Source organism: Ambystoma mexicanum, chromosome 9, assembly GCF_040938575.1.
Source record: "Ambystoma mexicanum isolate Mex_15411 chromosome 9, UKY_AmexF1_1, whole genome shotgun sequence".
NCBI lineage: Eukaryota > Metazoa > Chordata > Amphibia > Caudata > Ambystomatidae > Ambystoma > Ambystoma mexicanum.
In genome coordinates, this window is record NC_090931.1 from 294,629,454 (window position 1) to 294,646,303 (window position 16,850).

The 16,850-nt window shown below is 49.1% G+C and overlaps 1 protein-coding gene across 3 annotated transcripts in view; it reads left to right on the plus strand.

Moving 5' to 3' along the window:
• Positions 1-16,850, plus strand: part of ACACA (acetyl-CoA carboxylase alpha) — a 1,281,346-nt gene that overhangs the window by 762,391 nt on the left and 502,105 nt on the right. For all 3 annotated transcript variants that reach the window (XM_069614682.1, XM_069614683.1, XM_069614684.1), the window contains 2 exons: positions 532-687; positions 1,656-1,802. In XM_069614682.1, coding sequence (XP_069470783.1) covers positions 532-687; positions 1,656-1,802 — 303 coding nt within the window. The remainder of the gene's footprint in view (positions 1-531; positions 688-1,655; positions 1,803-16,850) is intronic.

Below are 16,850 nucleotides of genomic sequence, written 5' to 3' on the forward strand. Positions count from 1 at the left end.
TTGTGCTAGAAAGCGACCTCTAATAGGCAGACATGGGGAGAAATGAGAATTGCCAACTCCAGGAGGAGGTAGGGAGGCCGCATGGTCTAATGGGGAAGAGGCAAGATCTAGTGTAATGGGGACGAGTGTTGGCCTGTTGGGAAGAGTTGTGGTGACGGAAAGTTGTGTTGGATAGAAGATGATGACCGGTGGGAAAAAATGTTTTAGAAGGAGAGTTGTCATCTCAGTTGTGAGTTCTGGTTGTTGGGGGAGGTGTGGACTATTGGCGAGGGGTTGTTGGCATATGGGGAAGGTGTGTGGTCTGTTGGAGAAGAGGTGTGATTCGTTGGGGCAGGTGTTGTCTGTCGAGGTGTGTGATCATAAGACCAGATGGGGTCAAAGTGAAATTGTCTTCATGATCAGCTGATGTCTAATTGGGAGGGCAGAACTGTCCTATTGCATGTATCTGAAATATTCACTTTCCCCGCCAAAGGCAGCACGTTAGTCTATTTGAACAGCCACAGTGTCTTCCTCTTTGCCTCATCCCTGCAGATCATGTTCCAGGCTTATGGGGATAAGCAGGGACCCCTGCATGGAATGCTGATCAACACACCCTACGTCACAAAGGACCTACTGCAGTCCAAGCGCTTCCAGGCACAATCTTTGGGAACAACCTACATTTACGACATTCCTGAGATGTTCCGACAGGTAATCTTTTTTATTCCACCCGCAGCGCTGTTAGAGATTTCTTTCTATCATGTTTTGTCCACCTGAGTAATGTACCATCCATTATGCTTGCTCCCAGGAATACTACACTTCCCACCCTCCATTTCCAAATGGAAGGAAAGTCCCATAGTGGTGACATAGAGGTCGACTGTTCGATACTAAGGGATTCCTGTAGTTCAGGAAGTGGGGACCCATCGCATATGTTCAGACATCCTTTCTGCAGACACATAATGCATCTATGCATAGTAATGGTACTATGGAATTAAAAAAAAAAATAACTGGCATGCACCCACAGACTGCTGAACCCCCAAATGTTCTTAAATGAGCGTGGTGCCTGAAAAGGAAGCGGGACTACTTAAGGCTTCTGGGATTAAGCATCATTGGCCAGCCTGAATATAGCGCCCATTAGGTGTCACCAAATGATTGCTTATCCGTAAGGCTACAAATATGTAGGCGTTCATTTATCAGCCTGATGTATTGTGGCATCTCTAGGCTTGGCCAATGCACATCAGCCTATTGGACTAGAGTAGCTCCTTACAAGGTTTGTAAAAAGAAAGTAAGAGCTGGAGAATTGTCTATGTGGTGACACAGGGGTCATCTCGTCACCCCAGCTTTGTTCCCCTTGAATTTTTTACTCCATGCATGCTAGGGACCTAGAGGAAGCCGAAGGAAAGAAGTAGGTCTTTTTCATTTTTTGTGTTTAGGTAGTAGCACTGCTCGAAGAGCATCTGCGCTCGGTCTTACTGGCCAGAGGCATGGCCACATAAGTCTAGGAACTCATTGTTTTTGCCTCCCCATTGTTGGCACTCATCAATGGAAGTAGGCCCCACCTCAGGATCCAGTCGGAATGCTTTTTCACCCTGAGCCTGTACCTTAGCAGTGACTGCAGAAAGAGAGACAATGGAAGCATTGGTTGTTTTGAGGATTGAATGGTCTTTTCCTCCTTTTAGGCGCTGATTAAACTTTGGGAATACATGGATGCCACAGCATTCCTACCGAAGATCCCCCTGCCTTCACATGTGCTCACGTACACTGAGCTGGTGCTGGACGACCAAGGGCAGCTGGTCCACATGAATCGACTTCCGGGTGGGAATGAGGTGAGCCATTAGTGTTTCTTCACTTGCTTTCGGCCAGTCGGTAGCTTGCTGCTATTTTCTTTGGGCATTCCTATGGTGGCCTGTTTGTTCCATTCCACTCCTGTATCTTACTCTTGTCTCTTTCTGATTTTTCACATCCTCTCTTTCTTTTCCCTTTGATCTTACCTTTGGATATTGAAACAAACATCTCTTCTCTTTTTTCCATTACACATTTGATAACAATTTGTCATCTGCACACAGGGCTTTAAGTGGGCCAGGCTAGCTAGGCCAGAGCCTCAGATTTCTCCAAAAAGGACTCCCGAGCTGTGACCCTGCCGGGCCAGGGAGTTTGACTAGCCCCATCTATGCCAACACCTAAGGCAGCCGGTGTAGCCGAAGCGCTGCATGGTTAAGGGGCTGCCTGCAGGTGTCACCACTTTGCCTCTTCTTTTTTCTAAACCAAATTACTGACACCTGCAGTTAGCCCGTTTAAACAGCTGCCTGCTGTATGATGTGCCCGGTCTCTCCTTTTGTTTTAAGAGTAAAAAGACAGCAGGAAGCCCTTTAACTGCGCGATTAAATGGCTTATTGCTGCGTGATGACTCTGAACTCGGAAACAAAAGGAGAGACCAGCATTCCAGCCCTGCTCCTTTCTCTGAGTACAGACACATCACACATTAGACAGACCTTTCATTCAAGGAGCTGCGTGATCAAAGTGTTGCCCGTGGCAAAGGAGGTGGCTTGTGGAAGGCCATATGTTAAGCAGCTTGGTACTGGGGATACTTCGGGGAGGGCAACACCCATGCATGCTAACCTGCCCAATTCCATTCGAGAGATGGTAGTCCAGTTCTAGTGTAAACGTTGCATTCTGGGACTTTTAGCCCAGTATTTATAATGGGAGACATCCAGGACTCCCAAGTCCAGAATGCAAAGTAAAAACTAGGCCTGCACTAGTATCTCCTGAATGAACAGGGCATGTTGGCATTCATGTAGGTAAAAAAAGATAAACACTTTACTGTACAAATGTAAAGACGGTTTGGAAATAGCTTATAACGCAGCCAAGCTATAATCCTTGTGCCAATGAAGATCTGTAAACAAAGTTTTATTAGTGGACTGATATATTCTGGCCTTGTGGGACATTTACTTGTTTCACATTATCTTTTCCACTATGCTTTATTCTTTTATTTTTCTTTCCTTTGTCTAATGTTCTTCTCTTTTTAGGTCGTTTTCCTCTATTATCCTCTCTTTTACCTGTTGTCTCCCTTTTCCTGTCTTAATTTCAATCTCATTCACGTATTCTATGAAACAACCATTCCTATCTCTTTCCCGGTAGATGTGGGCCTTCACTAGCTCTACCCTTTTTCGCTGTCTCACAATATCTCTCTCACCCTCTGCTGTCTCCTCCTCCCACCCTCTGCCTTTGTCCCGTTCCCTCTTTGCCCTGTGTCACGCGTCCTTTCCAAGTTCTCTCCAGCCAGCAGACCCACACATTCTCAGCCCTGTCGTTTTCTCCTGCCTGCTCCCTTCCTCTGTTTGAGAGGCGGAAGTCCTTGGGAATGGGGGAATTCCCCGAGGGATTGAGCGCTGTACTTGCTGAAATTGCACGCGGAGGGCTGCCTGGGCATGAGCGTGTTCTGTTTGCTCTGCTCACATGAATACAAATAGTCTGATTAGGCAGGCTCTGTACTGGAAGACTGCAACAACCACCACACAAAGAACCCAGGCCCTTTGGAGGGTTTCTGAAGGAGGCTGGCGCTCTGACCTTCATGTTCAGTTTGGATTAAAGGATAAAGCTTATGATCCGTGTTTTTGCTCGTCTACCTCCCCCTTTCGTTTTACCCCCCTCTGTGTCTAGTTCCTCTAACACATCTCTGCCTTTTTACATTTCAGCCAGCCTTTTACCAAATTCTCCATCTCCTACCTCTTGTTACTCCCCATCCCCCTCTTTTGCTCTCATGCACTTTCCCTTTTGTCTCTTTTTTGTCTCTTTCCATCCTGACTCTGTATTTTTCTCTTTTTCGAGCATCGGGTACCTTTTCTACCCCCTTCCTATCTTGTGTCTCTCTTCCCTCTTTTCCTTTTTTTTCCTTCTAAAGAACCTCTGCATTCTCCCTCATGTCTCCTTCGCTCTCTCCCTTTCCTCCTCTCCCCACCTCTTCTGTGTCTCTTCCCAAATAACTCTCCAAGTGACTGCCCTTTTGATCGCCACGTGTCTTCTCCTCCGGCATCGTCTCGGCGTCGCCACACTTCATCCCTCTCGGCCTTCTCCACTTCTACCCCCATGTGCATCGCTTGCCACATACAACCCTAATGAGGACATCACACCCCCACATACTCTTCCCTCTCCTTCCTCTGCTAACCTCGTTGTAGAGAGCAGACCTATGTACTGTTGTAAGGCAGAGTACCTCAAGGTTCTTGAAAGTACTTGGATGAAGAAGAACATCACAAACCTCGGTAGTCCAAGTACTTGACCCCGCAGAGCAATGAAGATGAAACCTGTGCAAGAGATGAAGGATTTATACAATGGGCTCAGACACTGCTGGCAACATTGTATAAAAATCGACATTGGACTAAACACTTGGTCTTGGGCAGCCACAGAAGACGGCAGGTGTGCTGCAAACTGAAAGCAGGAGATTCAAACCTGCGTCGCTGATCGGAGGGAGAAAGCTCAAAGGACGCTGGCAGTTCTCCGCATCTGATGATCGGGAGGTCTGCAGGAGGATGAAAAAGTGTCCTTTAAGGCGGACGTCGGTAGATGCTTTTCGAGGCACTTCTCCCAGTTTCTTCAATGGCCTTGTGTTGTCCTTTAAGGCGGACGGCCCAATAGCTGAGTAGTGTGTTGCAGGCAGCTGCCTTGTGCTTTGTTGTAGATTCATGGTCCTTTTGGCGCTTCCTACCTACGAAGCTTGCTGCAGAGGCTAGCAAGGCACGCTGTGTGCCGGCTGGGTACCAGTTCTTGAGCTGCTGGAGGGTCCTCTGGTTTCAGTATCTCCCTCTGTCCCCTGTGAGATGATATGGGGAGTGAACTTGCTTCCCTCTTTGGAAATCCTGGCCTTCCTTCACTGGCGGAAGATTTAAGGAGACTGTACCTTCAGCCAGGATCCAATGATGAGTTCTTCTTGCTACTCCTTGCAAAATCTTCAGATCTCCCAAAAGAGGGACTCAGCCCCCTGTTAAAGCCAAACTGGCCACTGTGATTGGTGTAGGATAAGACTACCTTAATGAACCAATCCTAGCATCCCCACCAACAATTTCCTGTATGCATGAGATCATAACTAGAGTGCTTTGCAACAGGGAAGGTAAAGGGTTAAAAACAGGCGATACTAATTCCCACCCATCCTCCTGCCTGTTGTGGATCAAAGAGATCTCTCTGTGGTTCCTGATTAAAGCAGGTCTCCCTTGAAGCTGCAGCGAGACCAGACTCTCTGGCTCCTGCAAACCACATTCTCGTACCTTATGAGTGGGTCCTCCCACAGGGTGAACTACTGTAAACACACAGTCCCAGACATGACGGCTCACTGTCATTGATGCTGAGGGCGGGAGCTGGCTTTAGGCTGACAGTTACATATGAAAGGTTGTTGGGGTTTTCTGTCTCCCTTGTAAAACTCTGCAGCCAGGCCCCATGTGGGTCTGTTTGAAGTACCCTCTAATTGGTATGTAAATCGCTGCCACCAGCTGCAGGGCCCTACAGCAGGGCGGATCCATGGAGCCTTTGTTAGTTAATCAAGGTGGACATGGCACGGGAAACATAAAATGTGGTCCTCCCCCTTCTGGAGGTGCATCATGTACCCCTAGCTGTGCCTCTAGACTGTGTCATGGGTCTATGTGTTTGTCGTGCTGTGAGCACAGGATGTGTGTGCATTAGCCCCACACGTTTTCCTGAGGTTGATCTACCATTGTTCCACTTAATTAAAAATGTCAAAAAAGCCCAAGTGAGCACACACCCACCATGCAGTTGGTCGAAATCCTCACACACCTGTAAGCTGAAACTATTGCATTGGAGTACAGATAGGGAGAAATGGCATGTGAGGAAGAAGACAAAGCTGTTAGGTGTTTTTTGGTTATTTACCACCCATTGACTGGCCATGCCTGTGCTACATCCTCCTCCTGTGATCTATTTTTAGATTTGTTAAGCCTTGCAAGCAAACTTTGTGCTGGAAGTGACTGCCATCGCTTTTTCAAAACAGTCTTTTGAGAATGAATGACTTGATTGGAGCTGTAAACACGCTACCAGTGTAATAAAAATGTCTATCAGGTCTGCCGTCAGCCACTCGATTTATAAGCACGGTGTATGTCTTTCACTGGAGTCCTGTTAAAAACAAGCACTTGCAAAGCAGTTTGGGCTTTTGTATAAGTATTAGGCATTTGCCAGACACTGCCGCTAGATGCCCGGGTACTCGCACAATTTTGCATCTGCTACCATCGATGGCCAGTTAATACCACTACGGCCAGTACTTTATTAGGGTAGAAAATGGGGGGGCCTCATTTTGGGGCGTGGCTTGAATGATAGGCATGGTCTAACATTTGATGGGTGTGGCCTAAAGAAGGAGGCAGAGTTAAGAGGGGACAGATCTGGCAGTTGAACTCCGCTCAATGGTAATGTTCAAAATAATAGTTTAATAATAGTTTTAAAATGGTGTAATTTCTTTAATGCTGCTTCTTTTCCAAACTCCGCACGGTACATCAATTCCACTTTAAATCACTTCCATGGCAGTGGTGCACCCGAAGATATGTTATCATTGCCACTTTCAAATGGCTTTGGGGTCCCATCATCTGATTAGGTGCAGTCTCCAGGATTGCAAGAACTCTTGCCACGTGACGTCCTGGCCAAATATTCACGACTCACTTGCACTCATCCTCTCCCCGCCTCACACCCCTGTTTGGCTCTGCTTTGTTATCAAAACATGATGTTTGAGCACAGAGGCGTATAAAACTACATTAAAAGTAAAAAAAGAAACAAAAGCTTGCAGAAGTTCATAGCAGTAAATTGAGGTTTGTACTTGATTCACAAAGCTTTTTAAATGGGAAAGTCCCATTGAAAAATCTTTGTGAATCAAGCCCAGTAAATCAACAAGTTTCAATTAATTCATATTAACCAAACACTATGACAACCGCAGGTAATTTCAGGCCTAAATTTACAATACCTGTGTGCCACAGAAAGGGGAGTGACAGAACATAACCGGAGTAGCCTGGGCCTGAAGTCTTCCTTCCTGATTCTCTGAACCCCTTGCAGTTCCCTTCTATAAGTAACAGGGCCCGCCACATTCACTCCCATTTGGTGCATTTCTTTAGAAAAGCGTTTGCCGTGTCGATCGTCTAGGGGAGTGATGGGGTGGATTGGGGGGGTGATTGCAGGTTCGAGGGACTTTGTCCGTTCCATAAAAAGAAATGTGGGCCTTTTATCGCTGCATTCCAATCGCAGGATAATAAAAGCAACATCCGGCTATCATTCGACCATAAATGCACTCAGCGCTCAAAATAGCTGCCTTCGTTGATGATTATTGGATCCGGGGTCCATGGGACGAGGCGCGGACACCTCTGGACACCAGCCGTCTCTGAACACCAGCCTCTCCATTCCTAAAATGGCTACAATGGTGCTGTAACTTCCAGTCACAAGAGGAAGTTTGGGGACGCTGTGTCAGTGTGTCTGACACGTTTCCTGCATTCCTGACGTTGTGAGCTGCAGCGTCGCTCAAAGTTGCAGTTTGGGCAACGCTCTGGCGGGCGAATGCACCTACGAAGGAGGCATGGCGGGCGCCGCCCCTTAGTGGGGGTTGCCCAGGCAGCCTCCTCCCACCTCCTCAGACACGTCGGGGGGCGGGGATATTGGCCTAAGAAAATGGCCCCCTGCAGAGGCTCAAAGTGTGGAGGAAGAGAGGCGGGGCAGGGAACCGAGGGAGAGGAAGGCCCTATAAAGGGGAGGGTCTTCATCGAACTCGTTCTCTATCCCTCGGTCACTGCCCCCGCCGGAGGATACATTTTGTTTACCCACCCACCCTCCAATTAACCAAAATGTATGCACTAAATTGTCTTTTGTTTTGCAGGTCGCCCAGCGGAGTTACATTGCGATACCTTTAGCAAAGAACTGGCAGGCCCTTAGGGGAATGCTCAGCCAACAGATTAGATCTTACGGCGCCCCAAGAGTTCTAGACTCAGGGGAGGCCCTAGGGAAAAAGGGGAGGGCTTTAGGGGACTTGGAAGTCATTTCCAACCCAAGATTGCAGGGCGTGGGGGGTTTAATGAAGAAAACACAAACTCACAGTAAAGGTCGTCAAGGGAAGTCGGTCGGGAGGGGGAGCAAGAGGAGAGTACGGGGGCTCAGGTAAAGTTGACAGAGGTAACTGGAGGGGGAAGTCTTGACGGAAGGGGGGAGGCACGAGGGGGAGGTGGGGGGACCAACACAGGGCTGTATGGCGAGCAGAGGGAACAGGTGAGGGGGAAATAGGTCCAAGGAAGTTAAGGGGGGGACAATGACCAACGATGGGGGGCAAGATACGGGGTACGAAATAACAGGGCTAGGAAGTCTGCCTTTGGGGGAAAAGGGAGCCTAGGATCTGGAGGGGCAGAATTGTCAGGGGGGGTTTGGCCTGACGCTAAGAAACCTGGGACCTGGAGAGGGGAGGAGCAAGCTAGGGAAAGGAATGGGGAGGGCTAGGGTCCGCGGAAGATGACGGGGGTGCGGGCACTGGGCTACACTTCGTAGGGAGGCCTGGGGGGATAGGGAACTGCGAGGGAATGAGGGACAAGTTGGGGCTTTCTGTAGAAGCGGCACAGTTGGGGACAGGGGGGCCAGATTAGAGTAGTAAGGGCGCTGGGACAGCTGGAAATCGCAAAGCAATGACTATCTAGGCAGGCAGAAACGTGTTAGCCGGCACCGGAGGGCGGTGTCGGCCAGAATGAAAAAACGTGTTAGCCGGCACCGGAGGGCGCTGTCGGCCAGAAGGAAAAAACGTGTTAGCTGGCACCGGAGGGCAGTGTCGGCCAGAAGGAAAAAACGTGTTAGCCGGCACCGGAGGGCGGTGTCTGCCAGAATGTATAAGGAATAATGGCTGGAAGTATGACAAACGGGAAGCATTCAAATGGCCAGGGGTAGAGAGAGGTTGCTAGCAAGGGCCAGGCTCAACCCGAGGCGTCCACCGGACGAGGACGGTATGGGAGGGGGCGGGGGAGGGCAAGGGATACCTAGGTAACCCCACACGGTGTAGAAGAACCTGTGGTGTGGTGAATTACGGATCGCCTGTAAGATAACTCCAAGACTTTATGCGAATAAAGCTGCTGTGGCATTTAACTCTTCCAACTTTACAAAGTGTCTGGTGTGTTATTTCTGGCTGACAAATCTCTACCGGTTTGGAGTAGCGCTGGGGGTGGGGTGGGAGGGGGGTGGCCTGAGGGAACAAGTCAATGGAGGGGGGGGTGCAGCACTGGGATGCCCCCGCTATGGCTAGCTGGCACTCTGTCCGTCACAGCCTGCCTGACTTGATCATGGTGGGCTCATCTCCATTCGCAGCTGCGGACGTGGTGAGATAATGTGCCCCGCTGTGGCGTGCTGGGACCGGGGGGCCCTGGCAGGGCCCCGGCTCAGCCCCACTTTTTTGGAGACTGCTGGGGCCTGGCCCTGGCCCACTTAAAGCACTGGCTACGACTGTGCCTCGCAAGTGCCTTTACCATGCCTGCACACCAGTCTAAACTGTTGGCATTGCCAATGCTTGTTTAAAACGTGTTTCCCCAGCTGATATCTCGCTCGCATCTCACTCATTTTGCTTCCCCTCTCTCCATGATTCCCTCCCGTGCACACTTCAGAACTGGTGGTTCTTTGTTATTTCGCGCTTTCATACTGCTATTTACTCTTTTGCAGCTCTGTGGATAACTGTCGCAATTGGCAAACACGACCGTACTCCTCCTCTTGACCTGATAAGGAAGCAAGACGGAAGCAAGCTGCTGGAATCCCAGCATGCAAATGCAGAGTGCACAGAACCTCTGTGCATACATACGGCACGTGCAGGGATAGAGCCATCGGCCAGGGCATTGCAGGGATAGAGCCATCGGCCAAGGCATCGGCCCGGCTGCAGAAGGACCTTCACACTAGCAACGCCAACAAAGCACTGCCTCCTTTCCTCGTCTACCATTACCCGCTCCTGCCCACTCTGGATTCTCAGGCGTTTTCAGAACCAAAATATTCAGGAAGCAACGGCTATCCCTTCACTCTGGTCATTTGCATTCCAGTACAATATGTATATCCTTATGTTTGTGAAAGCAAGCAACGTGAACACCGGCATTTTCCTCTGGGTTTTATTATTATTCTTTCAAGACAAAATAAGAAACTGTGTGATAAGGTCACCTCCTTGTAGTTTGGCAGAGAAAGGCATGCAGCTTGTTTTTATGAATGAAGCGAGAGAATTTTGAAGTTCAACAAAAAAAAATGCACAGCTTTTTTGCCTGGCTTAACAAACCGATTTCATGGAATTAAAGTATATAGTTTCTAAAAAATCCGGGTCAGTTCGTGGTTGTACCTGTTGTCTTGGCAGATTCAAGATCTGAGGCTTTGGGAGTCGAATGCACCTATTACAGTGCAAATCATTCAAACATATTATGCCGGCCTGTTCCAGACAATGGCCACTTGAATGCTCCATACAGAATGTAGAACTCTTCCCCTGCAGTCCATCTGTAGAACTCAAAACAAAGAGAGTGTTAAAAGGACTTGCCAGGCCAGTGCGAGGCCATGCAGGTGGTGCTGATGACCAAGGCACAGTGCGAAGTAGAACAGAGGACCGGCCGATGACTGCGATGCACCCCAAGCACGGGGGACCGTGTGGCTGCGCAGGCCTTGAGAGGAGGCGAGAATGATTATCCCACCAGCGACTGGCGTAGGGTGACATCGGAGAATTTTCTAAGCCTACCGCCCCCACACACACACATAAATACATTTTAAGAGATTGATTGGTAATTAACACCTGGACAAATCGGAGACAGGAGTGTTGCCTATGGTGCTACATGAAACGTATAAAAGGTGCCCATTGTTAGACCTACAAAGATGGTTTACATTTGTTCTGCAGTATGCACTCCTGAGTCCTGTATCCTGAAGAGACGATCCCCTGGTCTGGTGGGGCAGTCGCTCTGTCTTAAAGTCCCTGCTTCCGCAATAACAAAACCAAGTTAAAAGCATTAAAAACCGTAACGGGCATACATGGTGTTCCTGAATCCTCGAACACATACTTAGATGGAGCTCGGATCCGATCCGGGAAAATCCGGCAAAATAACCAGCACTGTTTGTGCTTTTGCGATTGTAATGCAAAAGTAATTGTTAGTGCTTTGCTAGATATTGACACGCGAATAGATGTGGGGTTGCTGCTGTATCATTAACCCGAGGGCCTTCCCAGGGTTCTCCTTGAAATGTTGTCTGCAGCGTCACGTTTCAAACATAGACACATTTGAATTAGCGAAATCATAACAAAGAGAAAGATATCTACGATGTTGAAATTGTGCGATGTTAATGCAGGCGATATATTTTGGGGGGAAATCCCATGGATACCGTCATCCTGGTTTCGCATCCGAATTGTACTGACTGGACTCCCAAGCTGAGGCGTCATGTCCGTGTACGCCCACTAGATGGCAGCGTTTTGCTGTGGAACGATCGCCGTTTTGGAGCGTACAAGCCGTGCCCAGCCTTGATGGGATGCTTCGCAGCGGGGGGGGGGGGAGGGGGGCAGCACCAGCCGGTGATGGGCAGCGGGGTCCAAGCCAGCAGCGCCACGTGCTTCCGAAGGGCGGTGTCCATGTATCCATTTATTTCAGAGGTGCGACGCTGACGGATGGAGCCCGCTTCATGGGGGTGGGGGGGGGGGGGTGGGGAGGGGAGGCACGGCACGCACTGGACTAATGGGAAGCCCGGCTAGCTAGAAGGTTTGTGTGGGGGGGGGGTAGGGTGTTGCTACTGGACTAATGGGAAGCCCGGCTAGCTAGAAGGTGCGTGTGTGTGGGGGGGGGAGGGTAGGGTGTTGCTACTGGACTAATGGGAAGCCCGGCTAGCTAGAAGGTGTGTGTGTGTGGGGGGGGGGGGGTAGGGTGTTGCTACTGGACTAATGGGAAGCCCGGCTAGCTAGAAGGTGTGTGTGTGTGGGGGGGTAGGGTGTTGCTACTGGACTAATGGGAAGCCCGGCTAGCTAGAAGGTGGGTGTGTGTGGTGGGGGGTAGGGTGTTGCTACTGGACTAATGGGAAGCCCGGCTAGCTAGAAGGTGTGTGTGTGTGTGTGTGTGTGTGTGTGGGGGGGGGGGTAGGGTGTTGCTACTGGACTAATGAGCCCGGCTAGCTAGAAGGTGTGTGTGTGTGTGTGGCGGGGGGAGGGTGCGGGGGGGTGTTGCCACTGGACTAATGGGAAGCCCGGCTAGCTAGAAGGTGTGTTTGTGGGGGAGGTGCGGGGGGAGGGTGCGGGGGGGTGTTGCTACTGGACTAATGGGAAGCCCGGCTAGCTAGAAGGTGTGTTTGTGGGGGGGGTGCGGGGGAGGGTGCGGGGGGGGTGTTGCTAGTGGACTAATGGGAAGCCCGGCTAGCTAGAAGGTGTGTTTGTGGGGGGGGGTGCGGGGGGAGGGTGCGGGGGGGGGTGTTGCTACTGGACTAATGGGAAGCCCGGCTAGCTAGAAGGTGTGCCGCCTAAGGGTTGTCCCTGCAGTTGAGGGGCTTAAAACAGGTGTCCCTGACGTGGGAGGACTGCCCGCCAAACTTTTAAAAGACCTACTTGTGACCACCCAAACGTATTTACGAGAGGGACTAACCTCTTTTGTAAAAAAGTGTTGTGAATATAATTTCAGTTTAAGTTGCAAACATCAAACAGTGTATTCCCTTTATTGCATTTCTTCTTCAGAGTATTGCAAAACAAATGAGCTTGGCTCCACTTATCCGTGTGTAATGACTAAGTGATGTCAGGCTGTGGAACGATACCGAGTATGTCATGGGTATCACTCTTGCGCTATTCTAAAGTGCTTGACACGGTCACAGCTGGGGCACTAGAGCAAAGTATTGTATAAGGATGCAAGCCAGAGAAACGAGCATTGACAATGCCAACAGTTTGGGCTTTTGTGTATGCATGAGAAAGCCACTTGCCAGGCACTGACATAGTGATATTGATTGGCCATTGATGATGGCAGGTGCAACATGGTGTGACTGCTTGGGCATCTACTATCAATGCCTAATACTTATACACAAGCTAAAACTGTTGGCTTTGCCAATGCCTGTTTTAACAGGACTGGAGTAAAGGACACTCATAGTCCTTCTGAATCTAGTGGCTGAAGGCAGACCTGATTAAGACCTTTCATATTACTGTAGCGGGTTTACAACTCCCATTTAGTAATTAACTCTCAAAAGACTGCTTTGAAAAAACATTAGCAGGCACTTAGAGTGTAATGTTTGATGATAAGGCTTGAATAAAGTGAGCTCAAAGAGTTCCCATGAGGAGTTGTTTTAGGCGGGGAGGGCAGGAACTGGGTGGGAATGGACATAGATATTAGCATGGCCCTGGGCAGTCAGTTGGTGGGAAAATAGCCAAACACCACCCCCGCGCTTTGTGTCTCTCCTCACATGCCATTTCTCCCTGTCTGGACTTTAATGCAATCGCTTCGGCTTATAGGTGGTGCAAGCGCCACCTAAGAGCCCAAACTAAAAAGGAGGTCACTGAGCGGAAAAGGGAATTTACCCCCGTTGGTTCATCTGCCTGGGATGGTACTAAGGATAGGCCATTTCTCCCCATCTGACCCTCCCCCTCGCCCAGAGCCCCCGGGGAGGGGGGCGGGGGGGGGGTAGCTATTAAGCCTTCCTTTGGCCTGCAAGATGAGTTTTTCATTCACAGTCAGTGGATATTTTGTTTCATAAGAGATGCTAATCTTTGGATGTACATTTGCCTTTGTCACCACGTTAATGACGGATTCAAAATAGATATTCTGCGCTCCCAGGTAAGCCATTTGGCAGGCTCTTTCGGTAGCACCCCTTTTCAGTCGGTGCCCCTGAGTTTACAGCCACAGCAGAGGGCTGCCTTCTGGCTGCAACCTCTCCCAAGCCCGGGTCTGCCCGCGCCACTGGGCCATTGACAAAAGTACCATAAAAAGGACCAATACAGAACAAGGGAGTGACAACAGGATAACGGTCAGGACGTTTACATTACAGGATGTCTAGGGGATGAAAGAGGGGCCCGAAAGAAGTTGGTTGGTTTTACATACAAAAAGGGGTGAAAGGATTACCCCAAATCATTTTAACTGAGCACCTGTAGGATAACTCCAGTTTTATATAAAGAGAACGTGCACCCTTTTCATCCTCTAAATACCTGTCTGACCTCATGTGTTGGGCAGGAAGGGCAGTGGCAGAAGTGTGTGTGTGCGTGGGTAACACAGCTGTTAGAAGTGGCACCTGGGAAGTGCAACGCCTGCCTTTTTTTGTGCGGCCTATTGGCCCGGGATCCTGCAAGAAGAGGGGCGGGATTGGTTGGTGGGAATGTGGATGTTGCGACTTCACATGCTAATATGTTAATGCATGTAGATGTCAAGAACCCGGTTTCTGTGTGCTAGGCCGCTTCCACATAGTTAGGCAGGTGTATGTGGCCAGAAGACCACCTCCCTCCCACACCTTTGTACTAATTCGAGTCATTGCAATGCCACAGGCATGTATCGAGTAGGGGTGTGTGGTGCGGTCTAGTGGACAGAGTGAGCCTGGTAAACTGTATGCATGGAGACGGTTCGAGCAGGAGCCTTCCTGTGGTGTTTGCAGGTGGCTGGGATGGACAGGGTGCTGGACACCATAGCTATGGGGTCTATAGGAATGCAGGCTGGAATAAGTATGGACTGTGCTGGCACTTGCCCAGTCCCTGACTTCTCCGGGGTTGTGGTTTGCAGCCTCCTGCTCTGGAACGCTCTGTGGGCACTGTAGAGGCGGGCCGTTGTAGATTATATTTACGTACTATTGGTTAATTGCCTGATCTTCTGCCTTAATCATTCTGCAATCTTATCAATGTATCCCTTAGATTTGCAGTCTCTAAAGGCTTATACCCAGATATATTCTGTCCATTAGTCGGGGAACTTGTATGCCATATATGATTATGGTCCAGTTGTAGCACTTCTGGAAGTTTAATCCCACAGAGCTCCCCCTTTGGAGTGTGTCACCCACTAGCTGGCTTGCATGGTACAGACTGTTCTGCCTTGGACATAGGACCCTCTTGCAATCTATGCCTGTGTAGATCACAAGATCTACTTCAGCGGAGAAACCAGTTCCACCCAAGCCATTCTGTAAATATGTCATCTGTGTGCCTGCTAATTGGACTGTGGATTAACTCCTGAAAGACGCATTTCCTCTTCAGATGCCAATGTACTGGTTTACTGAGAAGCCACCTTCAACACAGGGAGTTCCTTCCCTCCCCAATCTAAGTGTCTCACAATAAACAGTTAATGTCAGTTCTTTATTCAGTCCTATTTCCGATACATCTCATACCCCTTGGATCCCTCCCCCTGAACTACCAATGAGCCAAGAACCAGGCTGGTGTGCAGGAAATATATATTTTTTAATTTAAATTAGAAGTAATATAAACCACAATAAACTATGCTCAATTTCTTGTTACACAAATAAATCACACAAGTTACAATACTTTTTCGGTGCAATTTCGAATTTCCTGCATGCTTAAAAGGCGAGCAATTGGATTTATAGATTGGTACAAATGCATATGGCAATTACGATTTCATCCGCACTTTTGGTTTAAAATAAACACAGGGATTTAGCGTTGGCTTTCAGAGCCCCTTCACTGAAAGGTCTGTGTTGGGGAAGTTGAACAGTAAAATTGGGATGATTTGAGAATTTGGGATTTGAGACCCCCCTCAACTTGAAGGCCTGTGTTGGGGAAGCTGGATGGTGAAAATCAGGATGATTTGAGAATTTTGGATTTCAGATCCCCCTCCACCTAAAGGTCTGTGTTGGGGAAGCTGGACAGAAAGATTTCCCAATTAACTTAGTCTATAGTTTCGGCGCACACTCAAAATGAACTTTGTTAATTTCGCATTTTAACAAAATACATCCTGTGGTGTACTGCCAAGTGGAATTAATTAAATTAATATTTTTTAGTTAAATAGGCTAAGAATCTATACAGTTTTGCCCCCCCCCACCCCTAGCCAAAGGGAAAGGATTTAAGGCAAGCAGATTCCCCCACCTAGGGTTCAATTCTACTTACATAGAAAACCTCTGTTTAAAGTCAGGAAAGCCAGCTGCATGTCTGGACCCTTTTGAAGGACAGGACAGGTGTCTGGTCACTCCACTCTCAACGATGGCCTCCAGCTCTCCACCATAGGACTCAGCCAGCCTTTAGGCCATCCGAGAAATAGACCACTCCACCCAGAGACAAACTATGCAAAGTCTCCTTTTACTGTTTCCTGGCAGCTGTCAGATGGTAAGTTTCAGCAGCTCTCCCGATGGTAAATATCAGCAGCTCTGTCCCTTCCTCATAGTGCATTCCACTTTATATAGCACTTTATATAGCAGTGATGACACAATCACGTTTACAATCTTGGGGAGTACCCTGCAAGAGTTCTCATGAATAGGATTGGACCGTTACCCTTCTCTCTCCTCCCAAATCCAGCCCAGCTCTAATTAATTTGTAAGTGGGCCGCCAAACTTGCTTTTAGGCTGACCATCCCTGAAATCTCCAGCGCAGCCGCTTGCTGCAGGTGCGGGTAGACCCCCCCGAACAGCAGGCCTCGGCAGCAAAAGTGGCGCTCAGCAGTCCACGCTTGCCAATCCGTCTTATGCCATCAGCATCAGAGCAGCCTTCAGGCTCGACGCCAAAAAAGGCACGTAATCGGTAATCCGCTTTTTGTTCAGGTTTTCCATTGGACTGTACCAGACAGCTCAGAGTGCCAAAACATTGCTCCTGAAATCGGGTCCCTACTCGAAGACTCTGACCTTGCAGACGCAGGTTGTAAAGGAATCTGCCACCGCCAAACCCCATAGGCTGAAATCTCTGCACTGCCCTGTGTTCTATACAGGATCCAATTGCCCTGAGGAAGGCTCTTCAATCAATGCCAACATTAATGGCCACAAGCCGA